This window comes from Gorilla gorilla, chromosome 21, assembly GCF_029281585.2.
Source record: "Gorilla gorilla gorilla isolate KB3781 chromosome 21, NHGRI_mGorGor1-v2.1_pri, whole genome shotgun sequence".
NCBI lineage: Eukaryota > Metazoa > Chordata > Mammalia > Primates > Hominidae > Gorilla > Gorilla gorilla.
In genome coordinates, this window is record NC_073245.2 from 49,583,220 (window position 1) to 49,601,988 (window position 18,769).

An 18,769-nucleotide genomic window follows, 5' to 3' on the forward strand; every position below is an offset into this window, starting at 1 on the left:
CAGTGGGCGAGCCCAGAGTCGGCTCCTGGAGCCCCTGCTGTGGGCCTGCCTCCGGTGATGACCACAGGGACTGAGAGGGTCAAGGGCCTCGAAGGAAAGTTATCTGGCAGGTGGAGGTGGTGGAAGGGCAGCTTGCGGGAAGGTGCCGGGCTGGAGGGGGCTGACGCCTTCACGGGTGTGGAAGGCAGGAAGGTTCTAGAGGGCAGAGGAGAATCGATCCCTGGGTGTCCCCGAAGGCCTGGCTAAGGAAGTTGGGGGTTTCCACTGCCCCGAGCGTGTCTGGCTTGCTCATGCCCCACTTGCCTTGCGCATGCTCTTCCCTTTGCCTGAAATGCCCTTTCTCCAGTGTCTGCCTGGGGAACTCCTGTTCATCGCTCAAGATCAGTGCAGGACTGCCTTCTCAGGGGAGCAAAAGGGAACAGAGGTGCCAGTTGCCATGCCAGTCGTCTCCACCTGTGTCCTTGTATTGACTCCTCTCTGCAGTCTAGCCAGGGCTGAAGTGATCGGGGAGGGGGCTGTCTCCATTTTGCAGATGAGGAAACTGAGGCTCAGCGATGTGAAGGCCCTTGTCCAAGGTCACACAGCTGCCAAGTAGCAAAGCCAGGATTGGAACCGAAGCAGCAACTTTCTGCCCTCCTCAAGCTGCTCTTGGCCGGGGGGGTGGGAGGGGGGCTCTCCTGGCTCCGCCTCCCCCATTGCATGGCCGAGTCCTGGTGCGAAGCTACAGTTTCCTTATTGTCACCAGCTGTTCGTGTCTGCTTCCCCCCTAAACTGGGAGCTGCTGGAGGGCGGCTCTCTGGTGCACCTCACTTCTGGGTCCCCATAGCACCTGTAACTCAGCACAGTGGCGGGTGCCCAGCAGGTGATGGTGAACAGGATGAATGAACAGCAGTGACAATGTCACCGTTTCTTGTGCTCTCTGTGTGAGCTGGGCCCTGTGCGGAGTGCTTGAAGTTGCGTTATTTTATTTACGCATCACCATAGCCTCGAGAAATGGGAAGTCTTACTTGCACCATTTTACAGATGAGGAAACTGAGGCCCAAAGAGGTGAAATAACTTACCCAAGGTCACATGGCTAGTAGTGGCAGAGCTGGAAGACTAGGCTGGCCCTCCGACCCATGATCCTTTCACGAAGGCTCAGTGGAGGTGCAGCAGAGGCCACAGGAGGGAGAGGCCCGTGCAGGGGAGGGGCGTCAGCAGGATGGCTCTGAAGTCCTGGTGGAGTCTCTACCAAGCGTCTCAGACTGGGGTGACAGCTGGGGCAGAGCTGTGGAGGCAGGAAGGGCTCGGAGAACTTTGGTTCTGCCTTTTTCACCTGGATTCAGAGAGTAGCCCCATGCTTGCCTTTTTCTAGCCCTTTCCCTCCACTCTTCTTGCCTTCCAGGGAGGGTGGGCTGGGGGAGGTTTGGCCAGGAGGCTGGGGCTGCCAGGAGGCCTGGAAGTGATGGAATCTCATTCAGGGAAGACCCTGGGGTAGCTGATTGGGAGATGGGGGTGGGTGGATTGGGAGCCCCTCCTCATGTCACAATGCTCCAATGCTCCTTCGCTTAGACGTCAGAGATGGTGGCTGAGCGCCGTGGCTCACGCCTGTAATCCCAGCACTTTGGGAGGCTGAGGCAGGAGGATCGCTTGAACCCAGAAGTTTGAGACCAGCCTGGGAAACATAGGGAGACCTGGCCTCTACAAAATATAAAAATAAATTAGCTAGGTGTGGTGGCGCATGCCAGTGGTCCCAGCTACTCAGGAAGCTGAGGCAGGAGGATCGCTTGAGCCAGGAGTTGAAGGCTGCAGTGAGCCATGATCGTGCTACTGCACTCCAGCCTGGGTGACAGAGCAAGACTCTGTCTCAAAAAAAAGAAGTGAAGGAGGGAGGTGTAGGTGGGGGGCTGGTATTAGTAGAAGAGGAGAGGGAAAGGGATTTGGGGGGCGGGGCTTGGTAGGAGATGGGCCACCTGAATTTAAGGTGTTTGAGTCTCACACCTCATCCCGGGGACCCGCCTGCATGCACGTCCTTCTGCCAGCAGTGCTCAGGGCCTATTACTGTGCAGTGCCTCCCCCACCCTGTAAGAGTGGGGGGCTTTCTGAATCTAGCATGGGGCCCAGGCACGTGTGGAGGCTGGGCTGGCTGTCAGGGCAGTAGAGAGCTAGAGGAGGAACCCATCTGTGGATGGGGTCTGGCCAAGTGGGGGTCCTCGCGGTAGCAGACCCAGAGATCCCCCGCCATGGATCTTGGTGCCACATGGCCCTGGGTCCTGGTATTCTGGGTATTGTGTGGCCCTGGGCATGAGGAAGCCCTCTGGGGCTGAGGTCTGACTGCCTCAAGCTCCCTCATCTGACATCCGAGTCTCAGGAGTCAGGGCCCCTCTGGGTCTGACTCTGGGTTGCTCCCTGAACTGCCCCTTCCTCCCACCCAAATTCCAGGAGCTTCTTTTGGGAGTTTTCTGGCAGGCGCTTCTGGGCAACAGCGCCTCAGCTGGCCTCTGCCTCCTTGCCCCCGGCATGGCGGCAGGGGGCACCTCGGGAGTCCAGAGCCTCGGGGTCCTGCCTTCATGCTCTCCTCCAGAGACCTGTGCTGGCTTCACCCCTGCCTCGCTCCTCCCTCACCCCACAGACCATGTGCTCCAGGTCTTGGGGCTTGGCAATTGACCTCCTGGCCACTGCCCACCTGGCCAGCCTCAGCTGTGGTGCACCAGCTCAGCGGCCATCCCCAGAGTGCCCTCCCAACCAGTCCCAGCAGCCCAAGGGAGCGAATGTCAGTGCCCACGCTGGCACATGTCCCAGGTTCCAAAGCTGCCGTGCCCCTGAGCCACACGCCACCCTGGCTGGCCCCAAGGATTAGGGCCCCAAAAGAGGATCCTGAGGCTCAGAGAGGTGAAGTCAGTTGCTTGAGGTCACACAGCTGGTGACCAGCAGTTGTGAAAAATCGTGGCTCTGGGACTCTTGGCCCTTCTTCTAGCCATGGGTGGGAAGGCTTCCCTTCCTTCCCTGCTTGCTGCCCACCTGATGAGGACCAGGCCCGGGGGAAGGTGCCGGATGCCGTAGAACTCCTCTCCCTGATGGCTTGATGCTGCTGTGACTGGTGACCGCAGCCACCGGAGGCAGCTTTGAGCCTCCCAAGCCCTTGACATGGGAAGATGGGGATTGATATCTCCATTTCACAGGTAGGCAAACTGAGGCTCAGATGATCATCACAGTCATTATCTCAGTTTACTCTGAGCCCAGCATGACGCTGACTGTTTACACACTTTGCCTGCAAGGGAGATTCTGTGAATGTTGTCTGCTTTTTACATATGAGGAAACTAAGACTCAGAGAGGGCAGGGTACTTGCCCAAGATCACACAGCAAATCCTTGTTGGAGACTGGGACTGTGCTGCTTTGGTTTTTAAAAACGTTTTGAAGAATAGGAAGGGTCACTGTGGAAATACCGATTTAGTTGTTTTTATTTTTATTTTTTAGCTAAATCCAGATCTAACAGCTGATGCATGTTGTGCTGGGCTCTGATCTGGCTTTTTTTTTTTTTTTTTTTTGAGACCGAGTCTTGCTCTGTGGCCCAGGCTGTAGTGCAGTGGTGCGATCTTGGCTCACTGCAATCTCTACCTCCTGGGTTCAAGTGATTCTCCTGCCTCAGCTTCCCAGCTTCCCAAGTAGCTGAGATTACAGGCACGCACCACCATGCCCAGCTAATTTTTATATTTTTATTAGAGACGGGGTTTCGCCATGTTGCTGGGCTGGTCTTGAACTCCTGACCTCAAGAGATCCATCCACCTTGGCCTCCCAAAGTGTTGGGATTACAGGCGTGAGCCACCGTGCACTGTCTGTTCTGGCATTTTATATCCTGGGAGGGAGACATGGCTAACCCTGCAGATGAGGAAACTGAGACTGGTGAGTGTGGTGTGGAGGGGCCAAGGTCAGACAGCCAGCACGTGGTGAGCTGGGATGGTGTCTAGGGCAGTCCAGCACTGGAGCCCATTCCCTCAGACCCCTCTAAATCAGGGGCCAGGCTGAGACTGGACCTTGGGTCCTTCAATAAAATTGGAGTGCATCTCATCTCTCTCCCTGCCCCTTGTGAAATGAAACCTCCAGACTAGACCATGAAACCCCAGACTCACAGGTGGGCTGACTCTGGGGAGCTGGGAGCCCTGCTCGCTGAAATCTGGGTAGCATCAGCTGCACTCCTCTCGCTCTTGGGCCCTGCTTGGCTGGCCTCCGAGCACAGGCCTCCTGCCAGCCTTCCACTCTGGGTGGCTGGAGGCTCCCCAGAGGCCGGCCAGCCTGTGGACTGCAGCTTTGTCAAACGGCCTCAATTTTTAGCGTCTGGCCTTAGACCTTGGCCCCTTCCCGCTGTGGCCTGTCCTCTGACCCTGCCCTGCAGCCTCCTCTTTCATCTGCCACAGGCTTTCCCAAAGGTCTCAGCCTCTCTGGGGCCTGGGGAGGCCCTACTGTGCCTGGCTGTGGACAGTCAGGGGCCCTGCTTCTCACTCTTGCTCTGCCATTGACTGACCGTGTGGCTTTGGGCAAATCACTGGCCTGTCTATGTCTCATTTTCCCCCACTGGTAAATGGAGGCTTTGAACTGAAAGATCTCAGAGAGCTGTTTTCTGTGATTTGAGTCCTTGCTTTGTAGCTTTGGGCAAGTCCCTGCACCTCTCTGTCCCTCAGTTTCCCCAACTCTCTAAAGAAAGTGCTGGCCAGGCGCGGTGGCTCACTCCTGTAATCCCAGCACTTTGGGAGGCCGAGGTGGGCAGATCACTTGAGGTCAGGAGTTCGAGACCACCCTGGCCAACATGGTGAAACCCCGTCTCTACTAAAAATACAAAAATTAGCTGGGCATGGTGGGGCTTGCCTGTAATCCCAACTACTTAGGAGGCTGAGGCAGGAGAATCGCTTGAACCTGGGAGGTGAAGTTTGCAGTGAGCCGAGATCGTGCTGTTGCACTCCAGCCTGGGTGATAGAGCAAGACTCCATCTCAAAAAAATAAATAAATAAATAAAGTGCTGGGCTACCCTGGCCTGGGTGCTGTGTGTCCCTGCGCTGATCGCTTGACATTTCTGAGCCAGTTTCTTCATCTGGGGCCTGGAGCCCTGCCTTCCTCCCTTGCAGGGTGGCCTTGGGGGTCAGTGGGAGAGACTAATGTGGACACCCCGGGTGGGTGTACAAGGAGGTGGGTGGGCATTTGGGGCATCCAAAGGCTTCTTTCCTTGAGGTGGGTCTTGCCTCCTTACTCCCGGGCCCTCCCTCCAGTGACCCCACATGGCTTGCCCCCCTGCCCGAGTGTGTGTGTAGCCATCACAGAGCCAAGACAGACCACACAGCCCCAGTCACACCCCCTTGCCTCACTCCATCAGGAGGGGACACAACACCCTCTGGCTCACTTCGAGCCATCCGGCCGAACCCCAGGGTCTCAGGTGCTCACCTGTCCTCCGACAGGTCCCTGGAGAGCTCCCCAAGCCCTGCTCCCTCCTGGCCTCAACTTCTCCATCTTCTATATGGGCTGAAGAATATGGCCAGGGGCAGCTCAGAAGAAGTGGGAGCCAGGGATCCAGGTTCATGTTCAGACTGTGTGACTGTAGGCAAGGGCCTTTCTCTCTCTGGGCCCTGGCGGTGGGTGGGGGCCACCCTGCCTGCCGTGTGTCTTCTCAGGGTCCTGGTGAAGTACAAAAGTGGCCTTGGATTGAGAAGAGCCCAGCAAGCTGTCAAGCCCTGCTGCACCCTGCAGGGGGTGCTCCTATCTGGGAGTCAGGAGCCTGGGCCTGGCTGTGTGACCTTGAGCAAAGAGGCCTTTGCTTCTCTGGCCTCAGTCTTCCCAGCTGTACAGTGGGAAAGAGAGGGGGCTGGACCCTAGTTCCCAGGTCTCCCTGCCCATTGACCTCTCCTCACTCCCTGTGGACCCTGTCCCTGTCCCATTGGTTGCTTTGGATGTGAGGCCTCTGTGGCTGCCCCCTCGTCCCCTGTCCCCAGCACCGCCTGGCTCTCCCGCTCTCTCCCCTGCTCTTTCTGCCACTCTCCGCCTCTCACCACCCCCATCTCTGCCTCTTCTCTCCTGTTGGGCTCTCGCTCTCTCCTCCCTCCTCTGTGTCTCTGGACCCCCGCTCCAGCCAGACCTGGTTCACATTCAGATGGCTGCAAAGGTACTTCCGCCCCTCCCCGCTCCTGCCCAGGCCCAGGGGACCTGACCACGCCGGGAGCTCCTCCTGCCCCATCCCCATCACACCCCCCACTCCTTCTCCTCACTTTCGCATAGAAGTGCCCTGGGCATTGGGGCTCTGCCACCTCACCCCCTCTGACAAGGCTCACTGTGTGACTTTGGGCAAGTCCCAGCCCCCTCTGGCCTCAGTTTCCCCCTGCAGATGGGTAGGCTGGAGGAGGAGGCCTGTAGTTTTCAGCCGAGGAGCCCTTTAGCTGTGACCCGTGATTTGGGACAGAGGCAAGCCTTGCTCTAGTTTGCAGGGTTGGGGCCTGGATGGTCACTGGGTCCCAGAAGGGCCCCTGCTTGCCTCCACCCAGGTCTCACCAGCTCCCAGGAGCGGGCTTCCGAATCTCAGAGCATGGGGACACTTTGTAGGTCTCACTTGACTTTCTCTCAGCCAGGAATCTCTTCTATTACAACCTTACTTGCCCGCAGAGACAGGGGGCTCCCTCCCTCCCTCCCAAGGCAGCTCTCGGCATCTTGAGATGTCTTGGTACATCTGAAAGGAAGTGAATTTCTTCCTGTCCCGGGACTCCTCCCCTATGGATTTGAGCCTCAGATGACCAAGGCCAGTCCTGCCCTGGTCCAAGACAAAGTCCATCTGATCCAGCTTTGGCAAAAAGGCGTCTGCGCCAGGGAGGGGAGGAGTTCCAGGCCAGCTGGACCTGGCATGCTGCGGGGACTCACGCTGGCCCCACCACCTCCATGGGCCTCCCTCAGCCACTAGAGCCCTGAGCACAGCACCTAGGAGGATGGTGGGCACCGGGCTTGTGGCTGACGGCTCCCTTCTCCTTTCCTCCCTCCTTCTGTCCCTGCTCAGAGAGGGAGACTGGTGGCTGGCCCACTCGCTCAGCACAGGACAGACAGGCTACATCCCCAGCAACTACGTGGCGCCCTCCGACTCCATCCAGGCCGAGGAGTGAGTACTGTCTCTGGCTGCCTCTACCCATTGTCCCTGGACACTGCCGGTGCAGAGCGCCTCTCCTGGGCTGGGGTGGGAGGTCTGGCTGTCCAGCGCCCCAGCCATATCCAGGGAGAAGCACTGGGAGTGGGCAGAAGCCCGGACAGTCAGCACCATCCTCCGTCCTCCCACCCCCAGGTGGTATTTTGGCAAGATCACCAGACGGGAGTCAGAGCGGTTACTGCTCAATGCGGAGAACCCGAGAGGGACCTTCCTCGTGCGAGAAAGTGAGACCACGAAAGGTACGAGCACTCTTGCTGGCCAGCGGATACTGAGTCTTCTGTGAGTGGTTTGAGCTGGGTGTTGTGGAATGAGCAGGAGTTTGGTTTGTGGAGTAGGGAGGGAAGAGCCTTCCGGGTGGAGGTAATGGCAGGATCAAAGTCAGGGAGGTGCATTTGAGGAACGCTGAGTGATCCGCGGTGGCCGGATGTCCAGAGAAAGATGAGGCTTAGTCTCTCTGGCCTCAGTTTTCTCAGGTAAAAGATGAACATAGGTTGTCTGGAGGTCTGAGTGTCACACAGTAACAGGCTCGTTCCCAGGGTAGGTGCTGCTACAATGAGCCCCGCTTCTTCCTCTTCCCCAGGGGTCCCTGGGCTGCACTGGATGCTGGAGGCTGGCTTTGCCCTCCCCCAACCGCAGTCCTCGTCCCTGCCCCTCTCCTGTCCCTCCCCTGAGCCAGAGAATGAAGACCATCCCCTTTCTCTCCAGCCCCTCTGAAAGTGGGTTGCAGGCGCCCGTCACCATGGCAACCAAGCTGAGCTGCTTCCTGTGGGCCTGGGGCTCAGCAGGAGATGGGGAGCAGAGCATCCATGTCGAGCCATGCATTTACGAGCAGTCGTGCAGCCATGTGCGGGTGTGCACGCTGTGTGTACATCTGGGCGTGTGTGTGTGTGCATGTGGGGTGGAATTGTCTGTGTGTTGCTGTGTGGAAATGGACTGCTGTGGTTTGTCTGGTGCCTGAGGGCCTAGGGAGCGTGTACTTGTGTGAGCGTGTGGCTACTGGGCATGGGCATGCCTGTGCGTGTATGCACATGTGGCCGGGGTTGGCTTCAGCCTCAGGCCTGTGGCTTCCACATGCACCCTCCCGGGCCATCAGTAGAAAATCATGGTTGCCTAAGGCAGGCTTTGAGTCCCCGGATGTGGGTTTGAGCCCCAGCCCTGTCTCTGGTTTGCTGGGTGACCCCAGGCTGGCCACTTCCCTCTCTGGACCTCATTTCTTCTGTATGCTGGGATTGTAATCTCCTGAAGATCGCAGAAGGGGAGGTCTGTGGGCTAGGATGGCTGGGCTTCCCCCATGCCCATGCACTGCCTGGCCAGGCTCTTGAGAAGGCCTGTACCTGGCTGCTGGAGCCTCTGCCCCTGCCTCCAGGGCTCAGCCTTGTTCCCTGATGACATTTGGGCGTCTCTTGGCCTCTGGTCCTACCCAGGCCTGCTGGATGGAAGGAAACTTTTCCGGCCAAAAGCTTTTCTATGCTCAAGGGAAAGAGGGGCGGCACCAGGGCTGGCCCCGTTTGACCCAGGCAGCCTTCAGGCCACACCCAGCCCGTGGTCTCCTGCCCACAACGGCCAAAGCCTCTGCCAACCACCCCCTCCTGCCTGAGCCTGGGGCTGTCTTCAGCAAGGAGGTTGGGGGGACATGGACAGTGCCCCCGCAAGCTGACCCAGAGAGGGAAAGCAGTTAGGCCAGGGCCACACAGCCACAGGGAGCCACTCACAGGCTCCCAGCAAACAGTTATTGAGTGCCCAGTGTGTGCCGGGCCCTTCTATATGTGGTTGCATGGAATCTCCCCAGCAGCCCTGGGAGCACCCGCATTGTGCAGAGGAGGAAACTGAGGCCCAGATAGGGCCAGCAACCCCTCCAAGTCTCATAGCTAGGATGTGCACCTGGGATATGGAGGTCTTGCTGGGGCCAAGGGTGCGTGGCAGGACGTACTAATCAAGTGTCTCTTGGGTCCCTTGGCCCTGCCTCTGTGGCTGCCCCGGGGCTGGCTGTTGAGAGACAGGGTGGGCCTGGGGCCCCGCCTGGGCCTCCCTTCCCTCCAATGTCAGGCAGGCACAGGAAGGTGTCCAGAGCAGCGGCCTGCGGGGGAGAGGGCGTGGCGGTCACGGCTCCCCTCGGTGCCCCGCAGGTGCCTACTGCCTCTCAGTGTCTGACTTCGACAACGCCAAGGGCCTCAACGTGAAGCACTACAAGATCCGCAAGCTGGACAGCGGCGGCTTCTACATCACCTCCCGCACCCAGTTCAACAGCCTGCAGCAGCTGGTGGCCTACTACTCCAGTGAGCCAGCCTCGGAGGGCGGGCGGGCAAAGCCTCAGCTGCAGACCCTGGGGAGGGGCCTTGGAGCCTAGAAGGGTGGGGACTTCTGTTATCCTGCTCCTCTCCCCACTTCCCCCTCCCCCTTCCCTTCCTCTCTCCTCCCTTTTCCCTCCTTTCCTTGTCTCCTTCTTCTTCCTCTTCTTTCCCCCAGCCCCCCTCCTCCCTGTCCCCCTCTCTCCCTGCTCCACGAAGTGTCCCACTCCCCGCCTTTCTCTGCAGCTGGCTGGTATGGAGGGGGCTGCCCTGAGGAGCCCCAGAGTAAGCTGGAAGGGAGGGGACAGAGGCTGGTGTCATTTGTCTCTGTAGCCCTAGGACCGGTCTGAACCGGTTGCTGGGAGAGGAGGAGGGGGCGGCCAGATCGATTGCAGCAAAGAGGGAAGAGAGCGGCAGAGGGAGCTCGCGGGGCTTGCGTGCTGGGTGAGGGCTCGGGCGTGGGCACAGTGCTGTAGCCCACCCACCTGGGCATCCGGAGCTGACTGCAGTGTCAGGGGCCTATGGGTGCCTGTGTGCCCGTGTGTCTGTGGCACACATGGCCTCTGTGCACAGGTGTTGGTCCACTCCCCACCCCGAGCCTCCTCCTCCTCTCAGCTTGGCCTCCTGACTTCCTCTGGGATCGCCCACCACTCTCTGTCTCTTCGGCCACCACTGTGTGGCTCATTCTGAACCCCTTTCCCTCAGATCAGAACTCTCCAGGGGCTGTCTTGGAATCTTGGGATAAAGACCCCCACCGGCCCCTGAGTGGTCTAATCCTAACTGCCTCCCCACCTCCGCCTGGTGCCACCCTTCCCCACCTGCTCCCTGCGCCCCTTTGTCCTCCGCTTCTCCAGCCCTGCAGCTGTTCTTTCCTCAGAGCCTTTGCTCTGGCTGTGCCCCTGCCTGGAGGGCTCTTCCCTACTTAACCCCTCACCCTCCTGCACATCCAAGCTCAGTTGTTGCTTCCTCCAGGAAGCCTCCCAGGACACTCCTGCTGTTGCGCGAACAGCTTTCCAGTCACATTCACATCTGTGGTCCTGGGAGGTGATTAGGGAAGTGGGGCTCCTCCCTGGACTCTGAGTTCCTGAGGGCAGGTTCCCTGGACATGTTCCCTCCCCGCAGGGTTCCTGGCACCTCCTACTGTCTGCTGAATGACTGACTGAATGACTGACTCAGCAGATGCATAAAGCACTGTGTGTGGGGGTGGGGCTGTGTGCACACAGATGTAGATGCCTGGCTTTGAGGGCACCCTGCGTGTCCCCTGAAATCTGTGTGCATCTGGCATGTAGGGCGACACACACTGAGGGGCAGGGAGGCCCCAGGGCAGAAGCTCCGCCTAACTGCTCCTCCTGCCTCCTCCTCAGAACACGCCGATGGCCTGTGCCACCGCCTCACCACCGTGTGTCCCACGTCCAAGCCGCAGACTCAGGGCCTGGCCAAGGATGCCTGGGAGATCCCTCGGGAGTCGCTGCGGCTGGAGGTCAAGCTGGGCCAGGGCTGCTTTGGCGAGGTGTGGATGGGTAAGTCCTGGCCCCTGCCCTCGGGAGAGGCATCCACCCCCCACCCCGTGTGGCAGCTCCGGGCTCCCTTGGTCCCTTTGCCTTTAGCTGCCTCTGCTGGATGACGGGGCCCTGTTGTAAATCTGGAGCTCCCCAGCGGTGGCTGGCACCGAGTTGGGTTGTGGCCACCCAAGCGCTGTGCCCCGGACCGTGCAAACCATAGCGCCTGATTCCAAGATCCGTACAGGGCTGGGCATTGCACAGACCTGCTGTGTAGGCTGGGCCCGGTGGCCTCACTCAGAGCCTCAGTCTTCCCGACTGTGAATGGGGCTGGTGACAGTGGGACCTACGGGAGATGGTGGAGACCCTGACCCAGTGCGTGTCCACGTGCTAGCTGTTTGCCATGGAGAGAGAAGCCCGGCTCGCAGGAGGGAGTGCTGGGAAGCTTAGGTCTGGCATGATCTGGGCCTGTTAGCGATTTCCCGTCTAACCCTGGAGAAACAGCAAAGCATGAGCACCGTGCAGCCCTGACAAAACCCAGGCCCCTCTTCCACCGGATGCTTTCTGCTCACACAGAGGGACCGGAGGCCAGGGTGGAGGAGAGACGGCAGTTGTAACCCCGTAAGCCCATGGTGCTAGCGGGGATCACGGTGCGCTGTTTTCAAGGTGGTTTCATCTGAGCCGCATCTCCGCTCACTCCCACTGCCTCCACGTTCCGCCCTCCAGAGGGCTGATGGAGGAGAGCAGAGCGGCCTCATGGGTGGAAGGCACTGCAGGGACAGAGGCCGGGAGGCTGGAGGTCAGGCTGTCTGGGAAGGGGAGGCGTGGGCTTTGAGCTGGTGAGAGGGGAGAAGGGTGAGAAGCCAGGGTGTGGGCACAGCCACAAAGTGAGGACTTGAGCAAAACCTGGGTGAATGCACAGCATCAGCCATTATGGTGGCTGCAAAACTCATTTCTGGCTTGGGTGAGAGGTGCTGTCCCTGGGAAGGGCCTCACTTCCTCCCTGGGTGCTCCAGGTCGACTCATGAAGTGCCACATGCAGATGGCCTGAGCCAGGAGGGCCACAGAGATTGGCCTGAGCCCCAACCCTCGGACGGAGGCCCAGCGTCTGGGAGGAATGGGCCCAAGGTCACACATCAAAGGAACCTCCAGGCCCGCTGGGACAAGAACCTGGATTAAACATGCTGGTCTAGAATGCAGCTTCCCCCAGAGCCCCACAGTTAGAAAAGCAGATAGTAGTGAAATGATAACCACATTACTTACTGAGCCCTCACGGTGGGGCTGGCCCAGTGGTTAAAATCTCATTCAATCCTCAAACAGCTCCACGGGTAGGCACTATGGAATCCCCATTTTCCAGATGAGATAACTGAGGCTTAGAGAGGGGAACTGACTCTCCCATGGTCTCTCTGCTGGCAGGAGGCAGAGGTGAGAGTCAGGCTCTGGCCAGCCTGACCCCCAAGCCCTCATGCTTAGGACAGTGTCTCATTTTGGGGAGCGGGTGGGCTCCAGAGGTGACCTCTTGTTCTGGCAACAGCCTTAGAAATCCCTGGGCCAGCTCCACATCACTCCTGGCTTCCACCAGTACACATTGCATTTGCTAACACATGAGGCACGTTCAAAGTCCTGCTCAGAGGGAACGTGACTAACCCAGAAGTGACACCGGTTGAGTTGGAACCTTGGTCCCCTATCTGTCTAGGCTAATAAGCTGCTGTTTAGGACTTTTTTTTTTTTAGACAGGATCTCACTCTGTCACCCAGCCTGGAGTGCAGTGGCGCAGTTTCGGCTCACTGCAACCTCTGCCTCCCAGGCTCAAGCCATTCTCCTGCCTCAGCCTCCCGAGTACCCAGTATTACAGGCACGCACCACTACCACCCAGCTAATTTTTGTATTTTTAGTGGAGACAGGGTTTCACCATGTTGGCCAGGCTGGTCTTGAACTCCTGACCTCAAATGATCCACCCGCCTCGGCCCCCTAAAGTGCTGGGATTACAGGCGTGAGCCACCACGCCCAGCCTGGACATTCTTGATAATCACAGTCCCGACAACAGCTACTGGTTCTTGAGCATTTAATCCTAGTAACAATGCCATGAGGAGCACCCTGTCATTGTACCCATTGTACAGATGGGGAGACTGAGGCTCAGAAAGGGCCCAGGCTTTGACTGGGTTTGTCACATGGCTGTGGAGGCCACAGCTGACACTGGCGCCCAGGCGGGCAGATCCTGGATCCCTGTGTGGTAGGAGTTGGGGGGCTCCACTGAGTCAGCCTGCATCCCTCCTCAACAGGGACCTGGAACGGTACCACCAGGGTGGCCATCAAAACCCTGAAGCCTGGCACGATGTCTCCAGAGGCCTTCCTGCAGGAGGCCCAGGTCATGAAGAAGCTGAGGCATGAGAAGCTGGTGCAGTTGTATGCTGTGGTTTCGGAGGAGCCCATTTACATCGTCACGGAGTACATGAGCAAGGGTGAGGCCTGGGCGGCCGGGGCAGGGGGCAGGGGCACTCCAGACAGGGCAGGGGGCATGAGCCTCATTTCCTCTCATGTCTAGAATGGGCATCTTCAAAGGTGGAATGCAGTAGAGCCAAATTCTCTGTTGCCCGGGCCGGAGTGTGGTGGTGCAATCATAGCTCACTTCAGCCTCAACCTTCCAGGCTCAAGCAGTTCTCCCACCTCAGCTCCCCAAGTAGCTGGGACCACAGGTGTGTGTCACCAGGCCCAGCTAATTTTTTATTTTTTGTAGAGATGGGACCCTGTGTTGCCCAGGCTGGTCTCGAACTCTTGGGCTCAAGCAGTCCTCCCACTTCCACCTCCCAAAGTGCTGGGATTACAGGTGTGAGCCACAGTAATTTTTAAACTAATTAGTTATTTTTCAAAATTCCACTTTTTGGAGGTATAGTTTACATATGATAAAATACACCCCTTTTAAGTGTTCAGTTCAGTGGGTTTTAACAAGTGGATTTACTGTGTATGCCTAACCATAATGAAGATATACAACATCTCCATCACCCAGAAAGTTCCTCATGCCCTTTGCAGACAGTACCCTCCAGCCCCAAACCCAAGCACCCACTGATTTGCTTTCTGTCATTATAAATTTGTTTTGTTTATTCTAGAATTTCATACATGGAATCTTTTACATCTGGGATGCATCATTTTTTTACTTTTTACATTTAAATTTTTTATTTTTTGAGATGAGGTCTTGCTATGTTGCCCAGGCTGGAGTGCAGTGGCGTGATCATAGCTCACTGCATCCTTGACCTCCCAGGCTCAATTGATCTTCTCATCTCAGCCTCTCAAGTAGCTGGGACTACAGGTGCACAACATCCTGCCCAGCTACTTTTTTTTTTTCGTATTTTTTGTACAGACAGAGACTTACTCTGTAGCTCAGGCTGGTCTCAAACTATTGGGCTCAAGCGATCTTCCCGCCTCGGCCTCCCACAGTGCTGGGATTGCAGGCAGGAGCCACTGCTCCCGGCCTGAGATGCATCCTTGTTGCATCTCCCAGCAGTTTGTTCCTGTTGTTGCTGAGCAGGACTCCGCTGTCTGCATTAGCACAGTTTACGTGTTCACCTGGAGGTGGACTTCTGCTTGTTTCCCATCCTGCTTGCCTTTTGAGTGACAAGCACTGAGTGAGACTTTATTCAGAGATGAGTTTACATAAAATCTGCTGTGCTGGTTAAAGCAAGGCCAGCCACCTGGGAGGACGGGTTTTGGGAATCACTGCATCCTGGCAGAGGGACAGGGCAGGAGCTGGAGCTGGGTCTCTCTCTGCCCAGGGAGTTTGCTGGACTTTCTCAAGGGGGAGACAGGCAAGTACCTGCGGCTGCCTCAGCTGGTGGACATGGCTGCTCAGGTGAGTCAGCCCCTCCCGCCTCCCCACACCCTTGGTCCTCAAGCACCCAGACCCATCTGGTGCAGCCAGTTCTGGCCTCTTGAGTGCCCCCTCCAAGAAGCCTGCCTTGATTGCCTCCACACTCATTGATCTTGCTGCACATATTTACCAGGTCTGCTTACAGGTGCCCTGAGGGGTGATTCTGGGCAGCAGAAAGCCCTTACCTGGGCATCAGGGGTCACTGACTTACTGTGGGACCTCGGGCCTCAGTTGTCGTCTCTGTAAAGGTCATTTAGTCGCTTAGCAGACGTGTTCATGCTTGCTATAGGCAGTGGTCAACAAGCCTTTTTTTTTCATTTAATCCTCATCACGACCAGCAGTGACGAGGATTGGCTATTATTCCCATTGGACGGATGAGAAAACTGAGGCTCAGAGAGGGGACTTGGGCAGCAGGCAGGACCTGGCACTCATCTGTGTCTGGGTCCGCTGGGGCCTCTTTCCCTGGTCACCTCGCTTTTCTGGCTGCATCTGATCTCGTGCCTCCCCTTTGACCTTTGCCCTCTGCCCTCTGCTCTGTGCCCTGTGCTCCCTACTCCCGCAGAGCACTGCTCCTGCTTTCGATGCCAACAGCATTTACTGTGAACTGACCTCACTTGCCTGAAGAAGTGTGGGGAGGGTGGGGAAGGGGTGGTTGGCTCTCCAGCCCCAGAGTGCTCTGTGGCCCTGGGAGGGCATGGGTGGCACCTGAGCCAGGCTCCCACGGTTCCGCCTGCAGATCGCCTCAGGCATGGCGTACGTGGAGCGGATGAACTATGTCCACCGGGACCTTCGTGCAGCCAACATCCTGGTGGGAGAGAACCTGGTGTGCAAAGTGGCCGACTTTGGGCTGGCTCGGCTCATTGAAGACAATGAGTACACGGCGCGGCAAGGTGGGCAGGGGCTGTGTGGTATGTCGCGCTTGGTCTGGGACAGGTCACGTCCCGCTCTGAGCCTCAGTTTTTTCCTCAGCTGTCATTCCTCATGGTGCTTATCTAGCAGAGCGGTCATGACAGGAGGTCAGAGCTGCCCTGACCTTTCTCGTTCCTGCAGGTGCCAAATTCCCCATCAAGTGGACGGCTCCGGAAGCTGCCCTCTATGGCCGCTTCACCATCAAGTCGGACGTGTGGTCCTTCGGGATCCTGCTGACTGAGCTCACCACAAAGGGACGGGTGCCCTACCCTGGTAAGAAGGTCCTCATGGCCTGTCTCTGGTCCCTGAACCCCTCTGCCCTGGTGGCCTTGGGCAAGTCATGACTCCTGCTGGGCCTGTTTCCCCATCCGTAAAACAAAGAAGTTGAGCGTCTGATGTTAGGCTCTCTCGATGGTCCATGCTCTCAGCTTCGGGGACAGGACTTATCTATGGTCACACCCAACCTGTCCTAGGCAGGAAGCCCTCGCTGCCCTCCCCATCAGCTTCCCCCACCCCACTTTCCTCACCGGAGCCGGGCTCCCCATGCCTCGCTCTGCCCACAGGGATGGTGAACCGCGAGGTGCTGGACCAGGTGGAGCGGGGCTACCGGATGCCCTGCCCGCCGGAGTGTCCCGAGTCCCTGCACGACCTCATGTGCCAGTGCTGGCGGAAGGAGCCTGAGGAGCGGCCCACCTTCGAGTACCTGCAGGCCTTCCTGGAGGACTACTTCACGTCCACGGAGCCCCAGTACCAGCCCGGGGAGAACCTCTAGGCACAGGCGGGCCCGGACCGGCTTCTCAGCTTGGATCCTGGGCTGGGTGACCCCTGTCTCGGGGCTTGCCCCACTCTGCCTGCCTGCTGTTGGTCCTCTCTCTGTGGGGCTGAATTGCAAGGGGCGAGGCCCTTCCTCTTTGGTGGCATGGAAGGGGCTTCTGGACCTAGGGTGGCCTGAGAGGGCGGTGGGTATGCGAGACCAGCACGGTGACTCTGTCCAGCTCCTGCTGTGGCCGCACGCCTCTCCCTGCACTCCCTCCTGGAGCTCTGTGGGTCTCTGGAAGAGGAACCAGGAGAAGGGCTGGGGCCGGGGCTGAGGGTGCCCTTTTCCAGCCTCAGCCTACTCCACTCACTGAACTCCTTCCCCACTTCTGTGCCACCCCCGGTCTATGTCGAGAGCTGGCCAAAGAGCCTTTCCAAAGAGGAGCGATGGGCCCCTGGCCCCGCCTGCCCGCCACCCTGCCCCTTGCCATCCATTCTGGAAACACCTGTAGGCGGAGGCTGCCGAGACAGACCCTCTGCCGCTGCTCCCAGGCTGGGCAGCACAAGGCCTTGCCTGGCCTGATGATGGTGGGTGGGTGGGATGAGTGCCCCCTCAAACCCTGCCCTCCTTAGACCTGAGGGACCCTTCGAGATCATCACTTCCTTGCCCCCATTTCACCCATGGGGAGACAGTTGAGAGAGGGGATGTGACATGCCCAAGGCCACGGAGCAGTTCAGAGTGGAGGCGAGCTTGGAACCCGGTGCTCCCTCTGTCATCCTCAGGAACCAACAGTTCGTCGGAGGCATCATGGAAAGACTGGGACAGCCCAGGAGACAAGGGGTCTGAGGATGCATTCGAGATGGCAGATTCCCACTGCCGCTGCCCGCTCAGCCCAGCTGTTGGGAACAGCATGGAGGCAGATGTGGGGCTGAGCTGGGGAATCAGGGTAAAAGGTGCAGGTGTGGAGAGAGAGGCTTCAATCAGCTGGTGGGTGATGTTTGACCTTCAGAGCCAGCTGGCCATGAAAGAGAGCGAGCCCCTCGGCTCTGGAGGCAATCAAGCAGACATAGAAGAGCCAAGAGTCCAGGAGGCCCTGGTCCTGGCCTCCTTCCCCGTACTTTGTCCTGTGGCATTTCAATTCCTGGCCCTGTTCTCCTCCCCAAGTCGGCACCCTTTAACTCATGAGGAGGGAAAAGAGTGCCTAAGCGGGGGTGAAAGAGGACGTGTTACCCACTGCCATGCACCAGGACTGGCTGTGTAACCTTGGGTGGCCCCTGCTGTCTCTCTGGGCTGCAGAGTCTGCCCCACATGTGGCCATGGCCTCTGCAACTGCTCAGCTCCAGTCCAGGCCCTGTGGCAGGACATACATGGTGAGCCTAGCCCTGGGACATCAGGAGACTGGGCTCTGGCTCTATTCAGCCTTCGGGTGTGTGGTGGCTTCTCCCTGGGCCTCAGTGTGCCCATCTGTAAAGGGGCAGCTGACAGTTTGTGGCATCTTGCCAAGGGTCCCTGTGTGTGTGTATGTGTGTGCATGTGTGCGTGTCTCCATGTGCGTCCATATTTAACATGTAAAAATGTCCCCCCGCTCCATCCCCAAACATGTACATTTCACCATGGCCCCCTCATCATAGCAATAACATTCCCACTGCCAGGGGTTCTTGAGCCAGCCAGGCCCTGCCAGTGGGGAAGGAGGCCAAGCAGTGCCTGCCTATGAAATTTCAACTTTTCCTTTCATACGTCTTTATTACCCAAGTCTTCTCCCGTCCATTCCAGTCAAATCTGGGCTCACTTACCCCAGCGAGCTCTCAAATCCCTCTCCAACTGCCTAAGGCCCTTTGTGTAAGGTGTCTTAATACTGTCCTTTTTTTTTTTTTTTTTTTAACAGTGTTTTGTAGATTTCAGATGACTATGCAGAGGCCTGGGGGACCCCTGGCTCTGGGCCGGGCCTGGGGCTCCGAAATTCCAAGGCCCAGACTTGGGGGGGGGGGGGTATCCAGAATTGGTTGTAAATACTTTGCATATTGTCTGATTAAACACAAACAGACCTCAGAATTTGATCAACAGTTTATTGAACATCTACTGTGTGCTGGAAAGCGAGATGGGGCGGAATGCGAGAACAAACTGCCCCTTGAGGGGCAGTGCTTTGGGCAGCACTAGTAGCTGGAGAGCTTCAGGCCAAGGCAGGGGTGACATCAGATTGGAGACAGCTACGGCAGAATGTGGCTGTTTGTGAACATCTGCACCTGTGTTAGGGGGTGAGCACCTGGGAGAAGGACAAGGCACATCACAGGACTTCCCTGA

The 18,769-nt window shown here is 58.0% G+C and overlaps 1 protein-coding gene across 12 annotated transcripts in view; it reads left to right on the plus strand.

Annotated features, from left to right (window-relative positions):
* The window catches only part of SRC (SRC proto-oncogene, non-receptor tyrosine kinase), a 77,556-nt gene extending 59,036 nt beyond the window's left edge, over positions 1 to 18,520 (plus strand). For 7 of the 12 annotated variants that reach the window (XM_063702238.1, XM_055373490.2, XM_055373487.2 and 4 more), the window contains 9 exons: positions 7,007 to 7,105; positions 7,286 to 7,389; positions 9,277 to 9,426; positions 10,803 to 10,958; positions 13,220 to 13,399; positions 14,708 to 14,784; positions 15,539 to 15,692; positions 15,853 to 15,984; positions 16,275 to 18,520. In XM_063702238.1, the coding sequence (XP_063558308.1) occupies positions 7,007 to 7,105; positions 7,286 to 7,389; positions 9,277 to 9,426; positions 10,803 to 10,958; positions 13,220 to 13,399; positions 14,708 to 14,784; positions 15,539 to 15,692; positions 15,853 to 15,984; positions 16,275 to 16,483 (1,261 nt within the window). In that variant the 3' untranslated portion in view covers positions 16,484 to 18,520. Of the gene's footprint in view, positions 1 to 6,094; positions 6,128 to 7,006; positions 7,106 to 7,285; positions 7,390 to 9,276; positions 9,427 to 10,802; positions 10,959 to 13,219; positions 13,400 to 14,707; positions 14,785 to 15,538; positions 15,693 to 15,852; positions 15,985 to 16,274 lie in introns of all 12 variants that reach the window. The other 5 variants (XM_063702235.1, XM_055373483.2, XM_055373484.2 and 2 more) reach the window with 1 other exon arrangement.
* Positions 18,521 to 18,769: the final 249 nt, after the last annotated feature.